General features: G+C 37.8%; 2 protein-coding genes across 2 annotated transcripts in view; one reads left to right on the top strand and one right to left on the bottom strand.

Moving 5' to 3' along the window:
- Window positions 1-725, top strand: part of LOC103466761 (C-Jun-amino-terminal kinase-interacting protein 1-like) — a 17,803-nt gene extending 17,078 nt beyond the window's left edge. Inside the window, exon 13 of the mRNA XM_017305180.1 lies at window positions 168-725. Within this exon, the coding sequence (XP_017160669.1) occupies window positions 168-240 (73 nt within the window). The 3' untranslated portion in view covers window positions 241-725. The remainder of the gene's footprint in view (window positions 1-167) is intronic.
- A 5,310-nt stretch (window positions 726-6,035) lies between these two features.
- cstpp1 (centriolar satellite-associated tubulin polyglutamylase complex regulator 1) overlaps window positions 6,036-12,169 on the bottom strand; it is a 6,814-nt gene continuing 680 nt past the window's right edge. Inside the window, exons 3-9 of the mRNA XM_008412577.2 lie at window positions 11,608-11,738; window positions 10,985-11,069; window positions 10,538-10,623; window positions 10,207-10,414; window positions 10,019-10,128; window positions 9,098-9,161; window positions 6,036-7,906 (exon numbers count right to left, since the gene is read on the bottom strand). Coding sequence (XP_008410799.1) covers window positions 7,738-7,906; window positions 9,098-9,161; window positions 10,019-10,128; window positions 10,207-10,414; window positions 10,538-10,623; window positions 10,985-11,069; window positions 11,608-11,738 — 853 coding nt within the window. The 3' untranslated portion in view covers window positions 6,036-7,737. The remainder of the gene's footprint in view (window positions 7,907-9,097; window positions 9,162-10,018; window positions 10,129-10,206; window positions 10,415-10,537; window positions 10,624-10,984; window positions 11,070-11,607; window positions 11,739-12,169) is intronic.

Here is a 12,169-nt window from a genome sequence, read left to right on the forward strand (position 1 = left end):
GATGGATGGATGGATGGATGGATGGATGGATGGATGGATGGATGGATGGATGGATGGATGGATGGATGGATGGATGGATGGATGGATGGATGGATAGTTGGATAACTAGATGGATGGATGAACTGGTTCCCCCAGTGAGTAATCTGATTACTTGCTGCTCTGTGCAGACGGGCGTTCCAGCAGTTCTACAAGGAGCACGTCGGTTACTCCTGTCCCACTGAGGACATCTTCATCGAATGACCCGTCCTCCTCCTCATCGTCCTCTTCCTCAGACTGAAGCCTCACCGTGTGCATGCTACGCCGGCCTTACGCCCGGACTGGACCACCAGAACTTCCTCTCTGCATGGTGGGTTCATTCAGCGTTCTGACCGGTCCGAGTCGCCGGGCGAATCCCTCTGAGGACCAAAACGACTGAACTCACTGAAACGTCCCCAATAATCACTTTATATTCACCATTTATTAACAGAAGTTACTTACATGTACCCATGCTTGGATATTTTACTCACCGTTTAAAACTTCAGTCACAAAGAAACGACTAGAAAAATCACTAAAAGGACACAAAACCGCAGAGATGCTTTAAAAGACCACTAGGTGGCGCCAAACAGCTTTAAAAGGTGGAAACAACTGGGAGAAGAAGAAGAAAGCTTGAAAACTAAACAGAAAAAAAGGCACAAAAAGCTGCTTTTACTCTAATATTAGTGCAGCTTGCAGGCCCACAATCCAAAGGTAGTCTATACTAAAAGTTTCAGCAAAAAAATGTTTTTTTTGCAGCTTAAATAATAAAAATATAATTTATATAAGGCCTCATAACAGTGATGGCATATTAGGACCATTCCGGATAGAAAAAAAGGAATAAATTCCCACCGAAAAGCTCAGAAATTTTGAGATTGATCTCAAGTTTCCTTATTTTTTCTATACATTTTCTAGAAAAACTCAGCTATTTCTGAGCTTTAAAAGTTGAAAATTTGCTAGAAGAAAAATTTTAATTTTCTAGAAAAAAACAAGAAAATTCTTGAGCTTGAAAAGTCAACAAATTGCCAAAAAAATAGAAACTCAGAAATTTTTAGATAAATCTTAGAAATTTTCTAGTACAAAATACTAGGACATTTCTGAGTTTCAAAAGTCAAAAATATTTGACTTGAGTTTTAAAGCTGAAAATGTCGGGCTTTTGAAACTCTTTGAAACTCTTTGAAACCTTTTTAGAAATCTTCTGAAATTAATCTCAAAATTATTGAGTTTTTTTTACAAGCAAACTTTTGACTTTTGGAGCTAAGAATGTCATTGTTTTTCTAAATCATTTCTGAGATTATTCTCAAAATTATTGAGTTTTGTTGGTGGAAATTTTACTCCTTTTTTCCCCTCTATTGACGGTATGATGTCGTATCGTACACACACAACCCGGTCTTTATAAAACCAAATATCTCCGCCGCATCTTTTAAAAAAATATATACACACAGGATTGGTTTCAGAAAAGTTTTCTTCCACATGAACCTGCACAAATCCGCCCCTCAGTGTTGTTTTAACCATGCCAGGCCCATAGGGGGCAGTGTAGCTCTTAGCTACACTGCCCCCTATGTAGCTAAGAGCTACATAGGGGGCATCCTTTCGGATGTCCTAAACAATCCGAAAGGATTCATCAAAGAAGGGAATCTTCCCCTGAAACTGAAGCTGCAGAGTTGGGAGAACATTTCTGCTGCTGCAGAGACATTTGGATCACGGCTGCATGATCTGTGGAGACCATGAACATCTGAGGCGTTGTCTGATTCCTCTTCCAGCTATAAAATACAACACAGGTTATTTTAATGAAACAAAAACAGGAGAAATTTTAAACATTTATTAACAAAATAATCTGTAAAATGTATCAGTTTGGGACAATTTAAAACTAAACATTATAATTAAGTTTAAGATGTTTTATCTACACCTAAGTGGGGCTTAATATGGTTTAGAATAAAAATTCTGCATGCCTTCAAATCTAGAGAGATCTCCTTCAGCTATATTTATGATTTTATTAAAAGCAAAATAGATTTCTAACACAAACAGGAATAGTGTTTTAAGGGTATGCAGCTGCAGGATGAATCAACAGAGCAGATTTTAATCTCCACAGTGACGGAGGCCTTCATCTGCTCGTCTCTTTGCACATGCTGATGTTTCCAAAAAAAAAAGCTAAACAAAACACAGACTCTGTATTTTCTAACATTTAGACTCGACAATCTTCTGTTTTAATGGTGAAGGTGCCTCATTTATGTTTGCTGCTTTCCTTTTGCTTCCAAATGTGACTGAAAACGTTCACACAGCTGAGCCAAGAGTCGAGGCCCAAATGACGCTGTGCAATCTGTGTGTGTGTGTGTGTGCGTGCATGTGTGTGTGTGTGAGAGAGAGAGAGGTTGCTGATGTTTCTTCTGCTTTATCTGCTCAAAACTGGAGTGAATATTAAACGTTCAACTTGAAACAGATGGGACCAAAAAGGAAAATGTTTTGAGGTATTGCAACAAATAAGATAATTTCAGTCAAGAAATAATGACGTGTGAAATAAGGAGGTGGTAATAACGCTGACAAAATATGTTTTCTTAAAATGCAGCAACATAAAGAAAACCCCAATAAACTTTGTTCATAAAACAGCTCTAAACACATCCGACTCAAAATGTTTTTATAACTGAGTTTTTATTTACATCCCAGTTTTAAAGGGGAAGCATTATGTATTTTCCAGGCATATAGTGCAATTTGATAGCACAATCATTAGAGGTGTGCCGATCGATCGGCCACCGATCATAATTGGCCGTTTTCCGTGAAAAAGTGTATGATCGGTGATCGCCGATCACGGTCTCTTGTTGCCGATCACACAAACCGATCACCTGCATCTCATTTCGCAGCCTGCATGTGCAGCTGGTCTCCTCTTTCCTTCACACTGCGCAAACGCGCAGCAACAAATCCTAAGTGATGTGGAACTATAACTATAACGCACTGAGTGAATGGGGAAGTTTGCGTGTTGCGGCGGAAAATTGAAGCACGTCAAAATACATCGACACAACGAAGCTAATTTGACATAAAAACAATGACATACTTAACGGAGTTTGGCTACATCGAGGCTCACTGCAGTAAAAAGTACATATGGAGGATCAGACAGCAGGTAAAGCAGCGCACAGCTACAAACACTCACCCGGATTAGCATGACGATCAGAAAGCTAAACAAATAACCCACAAAATTATTTAAGTCTTCGAGCTGCGATGTAAGACGCTGGTTCTGCTCTCGCTGTTGAACCGCTGCTACGCTACAGGTAGTAATATTTCACAGACGGAGCGCCGCTTCTGCTCCACCTGGTAGTGACTCTCACACCGAACCTCTGCTTAAAGCTGCAGCATCTAACCTAAAAAAATACATTTTACATACGTATTAAAACTTTCACTGTCCTAACATGAGACAGATAATCTCTGAAAAAATAATCGATCTCCTCYCTGCTCTGCATAATTACTCCGCTCAGTCAGAAACAGCCACTCAGAACTAGCAGTAATCAGCTAGCCGCCATGCTAACAGGAAGTTTTCATTCAGTAACTCAGGATTGTTTATTGTAATGGATCCTGTATTTGCCTTTGAATGTTAAGTTTTATACTTGAATTTTTTTGGCAATGTTGAGAGGTTTTATTTTGRCTCTTTAAAGATAGTATTACCGATAGCAGTACAATTTGCACAATGCCTGTTTTGTTTTGTTCTTGGAAAAAGTTATTCAAAACAAGTTTTTGTCTAAATTAAGGTGAATTCATGGTTCCTTTTTCCACATAATGTGCTTATTATTAAAAAAATAATAATTATGTGATCCGTATCGGAATCGGCAGGAAAAAATCTAATCGGCATATCTCTAACAATATGTATATATGAAATATATAGTATATATATCAAAAATGTCTTCACAATTAATGCCTTGAAATTGGGTCTCTGTCTCTTTAAAAGCACCTGCTCTTTCTGAAACTCTACCTTCTGGAAGCTGTAACAACATGACTCCTCTATTAACCCTTTAAACCATTTTTACCGGCGTTACTGTAAAAATGGTGATTTTTACAGTAACAGTTTAGTTACTGTTGTAACTAAATCACAACAGTGAGTGTATGTAATCATGAGGTCCAAGTCCAAACAGTAAACTAAGTCACAGGGACTTCTTATAAACTGGTCTGGCTGAAGCTGAACTATAATGAGTTCAGCTGAAGCTCAGTTCCGCTAGGTGTTTGCTAATTGCTGCTGACTAGTCTGAAGGAGCTAAAAGGGGGAGGAGCTGTGCCTTGAAGGTCCACCCACACTTTTTGCACAGCTGAATGGTTTCAGTGGGAGATTAAAGGATTTTTCAAACATACATGAAAGAATCAAGGCAACACTCCATGTACGTTTTTGATGAGGTAATAACGTTATAACAGGATGTGAAGCTCTAAAAAAGTCAATTTTGCACAATGCTGCCCCTTTAAGGATTCGTCTAAAGGGCTGTTTCAGGTACGTAGAACCAAAATGTGCACATTTAAGTCTAGCTGCTGCTTTTGGATGAAAGCTGACAGCTGCAGTAATCATCCTGACGTCACTGAGGGAGCTTTCATGTTGCTCTGCCCTCTGGTGGCCGCGTCAGTCATTGCAGCCTCAGCAAAACAAAGTTGAAACTTGTGGAGTTTGAGCAGATAAAGCCTGAGAGCGTGAAGCACCAAAAATGTTTTTATTTCCATGTTTGATAACAGTGCCTGTTTTTCTTATTTTTCTGCACTAACTGACCCACTTCAGAGACACAGAACCGAACCTGAAAAAAGCAAACAAACAAACCACACAGCAGGTCGTGTTCAGATGAGTGGTCCTGCGGCTCGGTGCGGCTGGTCGCCTCAGAGCTGGTTGCTGTGGAAACGGTCCTAACCCAAAGGACTTGGGTTGATAGCTGGCATGTTTCTGCAGAAAAGGGATTTCTCAAACACGCATGGAAGAATCAAAGCAGCACTCCAGGTATGTTTGTGATAAGAAAATAACATGATGTAGAGCTAAAAAAAAAAAAAAAAGTCTGTTTTAAATAAGTACTGCCCCTTTAAGTCGATATAAGAAGAGGACAAAGATAGAATCCATATTTTTATTGTCAAAAAAGATTTAATGCCTTATTTAAATAAAAGTATGATCCAGAACTGAATTTAAAAAAATTCCAAAGAAAATCTCCAAGAACTGTTTATTAGAGCCACTTTAAAACAAAACAAAACAAAACAAAAAACACTCTTGAGCCCAACTGCCTCGTCGGCCATGATGGAAAAATGTAGCTGTGTCTCGTTGTTTCCTTGGCAACCACCTGAGGCGCACCGCTCTGAGCCGCTCCTCCAGGAAGTGTCCTTTCTTTGCGTTCCAGCTCTGTGACTCTTAACAGCACGAACATTCACTGTACATACGCCATCATCCTCATCATCCTCCTCATCACAGAGTCTCCTGTATAAATCCTGTATGTTTGTATAGCAGGTATTACCATACGCTGTGGCTGGGTGTAGCGCCGCATGATATCAGTGTTGTAAAATGAAGAAGCTCAGACTGAAGCTAACTCTGGGTTTTCATGTCAATAAATCAAGTTTACGACAAAAATCACAGATCATGGTGTGTTTATTTTATTTATTTAGAGATTGATGGTGAATTTAGATTTTCTGATGTTAAATGATGACAGTTTGTTGAAAACAATAATTTATTCATCACTTAAAGTTTCCTCGTTTGTTCTGAAGTTCATGTTTAATCTGGTTTTTTGAAAAATTACATTCTGGCCTTGTGAATTTAAACAATTTTGTATTTTAATTTGTAAAATCGGGATGTAAAAGATGCATTTAGTTTCTGGCTTTTTGTTAGTTTTTGCAAACTTTTTCTTTCTTTTTGTTATATTTTTCATTTTAAAACAAAAGTATATTTTCTGTACAGAGTTTCTACAAAGTCTCTATTTTGATTTTTCCAGAAAAAAGTCCAGACGGTTACATACATAGAAGTGAATAAAAACTGCCTCCTTATCAATTTGACATTAATTCTAACCAATAACGACCCAGAAACCTTTAGTGGTGTCACAGTTACAGCTTTTATTAATCAGTGATTGAACCTGCACACATTTTGAATTAGATTTTAAATAATTTCATAGTAAGAAGTCATAATTGCATAAACGGGTGACTGACACAGGGTTAATATGTAATTTATCCTAAATATCTAACGCAACAGCAGTTCAGAAACGAAGAAGAGAAGTTTGCAACTATTGACTACATGAATGGGACGGACTGATTTAGTATTTCTACATTTATTCATATATGTTTAGACATCTTCAAGAACAGATAGGCTACATGTTTGTAAGGTACATTCATAAAATGTTTGCTTTGTTGTCAACATTTCAATAGAGCTTGTTTTCCATAAATACCACAGATGTAATGATCTAAAATTTTGACATTAGCAAACGCAAAATTGAGCTTTACATCAGAAATATTACTTTTAAGAAACAAAGATAAAAATAAAAAGTACAAACTGAAAAATTTTTCTGTTCACATCCAGATGCTCTTGTCTTCAGATTTTACTTAACTTATTAGCAATCTATTAAATTGTTCTCTATGCTTTCTGAAGCTCTTTCAAAGTCCTTAATTATTGCTATGCAGCTGCATTGAATTTACTCATAAAATCTTTTTTTTTTTAAACTTTATTAAAGCTACTACTTTGATAAATTCAGATTTAAAACATTCATGATGGCACAATGACGGCAGGTTAGCTTAGCACAAATTCAATTAGAGATAAAAGATTATTAGCTTTGCTTGAGAATGACTTCAGGTTTTTGTGTATAAAAATAACATAAATAGCTCAAGAAATAAAGAGGAAAACTCATGATTTGACCTAAACAAGGCTAAAATCAAGATAATGTATTTTGGGCTAATTGTTAAACTAGCCTAAGCTATGTTTGGATAGCTAAACTAAGTTAACATAATGTAGGCTACACAACAAACAAAACAGCAAAATTAGGAGATGCCAAGGAAAGCTAAATTAAAGCTAAGTCAGTTTAGCTCACTTTATTTTAGCTTAGTGAACCTAAGGTACACTAAACTAACCCAAACTAAGTTAAATTTAGGTATAGCTACCAAGCTAAGTTAAACTGAACTAAGAAAGGTTAATTTAAGGTAAACTAAGTTGAATCAAGCTAATCTAACCTAAACTTAGTGAAGCTAACACATGCTAATCTTGGCTAAGCTACATTAAACCAAGAAAAACTAAATCAAAGTAAGCAAAGCTAGATTTGGGTTAAGCTAGGCTACAGTTAGCTAAGCCAATTATGTTACGTTCAAATATAGTAAGAGAAGCTAAGGCAAGCTAAACCCAGCTAACCAACTTAAAATATGCTAAGCTAAATTTCTCTGAAAATGCACAGCTACAAGAGTTCTAATGAAAATGAGTAAAACCCAAAGAAAAAAAATGTGAAGTTTCAGAAAGACTGAGAAAGTCGAAAATTACACAAGAAAGTCTGTATCAGAAAGATAAGAGGCGCTGAATAATGAACTATAAACTTTAAAAAATGAACGATATTTCTTAGTTTACAGAGAAAAAGTGGAAAAGTGTACAGATCAAATGATGTCACTTCGATATCTCTGTCATGCGTGTTTTTACGGCACTATCTGACGTAATGTGGGTTTGTATTGCAGTTTTTTATTAGAATGTGTTTGCCTGATAAGACTAAGTCTCCATATGGCGACTCTGCTCTTTGAGACAGACTGCATGGACCCGGTTCAGTTTTCAGAGGAGTCCGTTTCCTCGGTGGAGCCGTCGCTCTCCACCTCCATCTTCCTCCGGTGGTGGATGTTCCTGCGTGGGGAGGCGCGCCTCTGCACCTCCTTCAGCCCCCCAATGGCGCTGCCGCTGCTGTTACTGCCGGGACTCACAGAGATCTGAGCGATTCTGGGTTCATTCAGGCAGAAAGACGACACTCAAAACACCACCACACATGGATTCATCACACTATTTACACTGAAAAAACTCTGCAGGAACTCTGCAGGACAACAAATACCGTATTTTCCGCACTATAAGGCGCACCTAAAAACCTTCAATTTCCTCAAAAGCCGACAGTGCTCCTTATAACCCGGTGCGCCTTATATATGGACCAATATTGAGCCACAACAGGTCTAGCAACTACGGTAAGCAGCCGCCGACTTCATTTTCCCCCGTAGAAGAAGTGCGCGGTGCATGCTGGGATAGTTGTATGAACGCTGGTTTGTTAATAAAGTTTGATAATACATTTAAAGCCAAAGGGGGGAGGGGCGGGGGAAGAGACAGAGACTGCGGCGGCAGCGTGTCGGTTGGTCTGTGTTACCCAGGATGCAGTTGGGCACAATATCGCAACACCAACACCGTGAGTGAAACAATGACTGGGGCAGCTACTATATAAAGTACTCGGGACCACTTCTTCATAAATGTGGATGTGTAATAATAAGAGTACAGAACAAATTGGCAAACTGAACTGAAGCGTCTGTTCGCCTTTTAATGCGCATTTGAAAAAAGTTTTGAAATGGGCCACTCATTGAAGGTGCGCCTTAAAGTGCGGAAAACATTTCTGGTGGAGTTTCTAGTGAAAATGTCACACTACATTTGAAATGAGACAAAAACTAAATAAGTAACTTTTCAGCAAGATAAAGGAGCTTGTTTTAAGTGAATAATTACTTAATATTGATGAAAAAATACCAGTTCCACTGGCAGATTATTTCACGATATAACTCAACATTTTTCCCATGTTATAAGTGAAATAATTTGCCAGTTGAACTAGTGTTTTTTCATCAATATTAAGTAATTATTCACTTAAAACAAGCTCATTTATCTTGCTGAAAAGTTACTTATTTAGTTTTTGTCTCATTTCAAGTGAACTGAGATATTTCCACTAGAAACTAGAACAGAAATACTTATTTCTTGCAGTGTATTTGGTAATTTCACCTTGATAGGTTATTCAATTGTATTTTGCATACAATTAAAGCCAAATTAATTGAAACTAACAGTCATTCTTTATTTTTTAGGCAATTCAGATCAAATTTGAATTCATTTTAGTGCAACATCACTAATAAAACCCAGTGACTGTAAACTAAATGAGTTTGTTCTCACAGCTTGTCGAGCTCCTGGTCCATTTCTGGGTCGATGAGCAGCTCCTCCTTGCTGGGTAACGCTCCTGAAGCCGGTCACACACAGAAACTCACTTTATCTAATTCAAATTTAATCATGGAAATTAAATGTTGTTGTAACTCATATTAATTAAAAATTCTTCAAAGAGTAAATGGAGATGGTGATGGCTGTGGGCAGGAAAGATCTCCTGCAGCAGTCTGTATTACAGCGAATTTGGAGAAGCCTCTGACTGAAGGCACTATGTTTTACTAAGAGTCTCATAAAGAGGATGGTCAGGGATGTCCAGAAGTTTCTTGAATTTATATGAAATTCTTAAAATTTAGAAAATTATATACAACAATCAGGAAGTAAACAGAATAAAAATGGAAATTAAATTAATTAAAAAAACAATCTTACTGTGTGATAGAGTAAGAAACCATTTTGATTTAAGTCAATATTAACTCAGTAGAATTAATATTAAGCGATTATTTTAGTAATCGATTATTCTATCAATCATTCTGCTGATTATTAAATCAAATATTTAGCACATTCTGCAGAGTTTCCATTTAACCACTTTAGCCTTTAAGAAAATAAATAGTTAATTGTCTAAAATGCAACAGCAAAGCATTCCTTTAGAGAATATTAACCAGATAAAGTTAAATCTAGGCCACTTGAGTTTTGGCTAAAACATATTTACAGAGATGTTTTTATTTTAAGTGCTAAATGTATGCATTTTTTGTACAATTTTGGCTTAATTATTGCTCTGAGTATGTTGTTTTTTCAGTAAATTGGATTTATTTATTTTTAATCTGTACACTGCAGTTAACAATCGATCACTAAATCAGTTGACTGTTACTGCTACGGTTCATACAACTGGAATATTTTAGTTTTTTGGGTAAAGTCGTGTGTTTCTGCTGAACCCACCGATGGTTTGGTTGATGCTCTCATGGTTGGCCAGAGTCTGGAGGAAGCCGTAGTAAGAAACTTTGTCTGTCTGCTCCAGTACTTCCCTCAGGCACGTCCTGGAGGGATAGCTGCTCGCAGAAAAACGTAAAACATTCGCAAAAACAACAGGCACGCTGCGATGATGAGACTTTTCATGGTCTGCTCACCTGTGCTTGAACCGTTCACAAAGTGCGTCCACACACTCAGCCAGCGTGGACGAATCCACGGCGTCCTGCTGCTGCTCCTCCCTGTCGCTCTCCTCTGTTGCCACGGAGACAAGCTGCTCGACGGAGGACGACGTGGGGACAATGACGGTGTTGGGACTCTTCCCAGCTAGCAGATCCTGGTAGATCACCTGGACGCTGTCCAGGAACTCTGCAGGACGACAACAGGAGGAAGTTGTTCGAATTTGGCTCATCAGGAAAAAAAGGTGAAGAGGCGGTCCAAATAGTTTGACCTAAATGTTGAATTTTCTTATGTTTTCTGAACCGGATGTACCTTGGTAGCAGAACTGCAGCTGGAAAGCATAAATGAAGTCAGAGAAAGACATCAGACCATCGGAGGCGTCGTCCGCTAGAACAATTCTGCAGAATGACAGAAATAATAAAGCAACGTTAACGTGCTGCACGTGGAAACAAAATGTCAAGGATCTGAATCTCTGAAAAGATCCAGAACTCTCAAACGATTCATAATGGCCATGTTCAAGATGTTCTCTTATCTACTGAACACATTGGATTTTATTTTTGCATTGTAAATCTGTTGCTTTGTCCATTTAAAACAGATTAATTCTGGTGGAGTAACATCAGTGGCGGTCCCAGCCTGTTAATGCCCTGGACCAAACAAGCTAGCACCATATCAGAGCAGCTCTAGTTTAAATATTTTCTCTCTTCTTCATGGCGTTTTCAGATTAGCATCCCTGCTGAGTGCAACATGAAGCTTTGCCACCTGGAGGCGCTCTGCACTGCCTCCAGTGGGAAGTCAGGGCACAGCAGCTGCAGCAGGGACCTGTACTCCGGCACCGACAGCAAATCTACAACACAAGAGGCACAGCAGCAATCAGTACAGGAGTCAAAGGTCAAAGGTTTCACAGCTTCATGTAAAAACTCAATAACTATAAAGTCGAACATGTTAACATTAGGTCATCTCGGCAGAAAAAACAAAGTATATCAACAGATAAATTAGTAATTAAATACACATTAATATATGTCCAATTAATTTAAGTATTAGATTATTCATTTTGAAGAATTAAAAAATAAATGGATTTGTTAATTGTTTGGTGATGCAAAAATAGTGTCTTTATTACAGTTTTGCTAAATAAACCGGCCAAAAGAATATACTTCACCCCAACATAAAAACTTTTGATCAAAACGTGTTTTCATTAAGCAAATTTATTTTCAAAATGTTAAATATGGTCAACGGAAATGCAGCAAATTACTGATTACCGATTTCTCCTTCAGCTCATGAAATCTGCTCATTTGTCTGCTGCCACAGTGTTTCGTAAAAATTGTTGACATAATTTCAGATTTAGACGTCATAATTTTAAGATGCTGCGGCGTCGCCTCGCTCACCTCCACTCTTGCCGATCTGCCTGAAGCATCTCCAGAAGACTCTGATGAAGGAAGCTCTGTTGTGCTGCGTGGCTCTGATGTAGTTCAACTCCCTGAAGAGGACATGGTTGCTGTTCTTCACACTGCTGAAACTAAAAACACACACAAAAAAAAACATGTTTAAGGAAGCAGTTCTGGTGTGATGGGCCCAACAGGAATGAAACCGAGTCATCTTCCATATTAAATTAAACAATTAAACTCATAGTCAGTAGGGTCAGAACGTTAAAAAAATTTAAATTCCATTTTTTATGTCCAAATTAGTAATTGAGTAAGTTGTCGTCATTAATCCTTAATTTCCGAGAAATAAAAAAACATAACTGCACAAATATTTATTGAGATAGTTAGTATTGGAGTTAATAATCAGATAAAAAAATTTCTTGGAGGAATTTTTTGGTTTCTGACACTATTGCATGATAAAACACTCCCCGGGTCAAATTGACCCACGAACATAGGCACCAGCAACCCTCCCCACCCCGCTAAGGGACTAGGGTGTAAAGAAAATGAATGAATGAATGAATGAATG

This window comes from Poecilia reticulata, linkage group LG6 (genome assembly GCF_000633615.1).
Source record: "Poecilia reticulata strain Guanapo linkage group LG6, Guppy_female_1.0+MT, whole genome shotgun sequence".
NCBI lineage: Eukaryota > Metazoa > Chordata > Actinopteri > Cyprinodontiformes > Poeciliidae > Poecilia > Poecilia reticulata.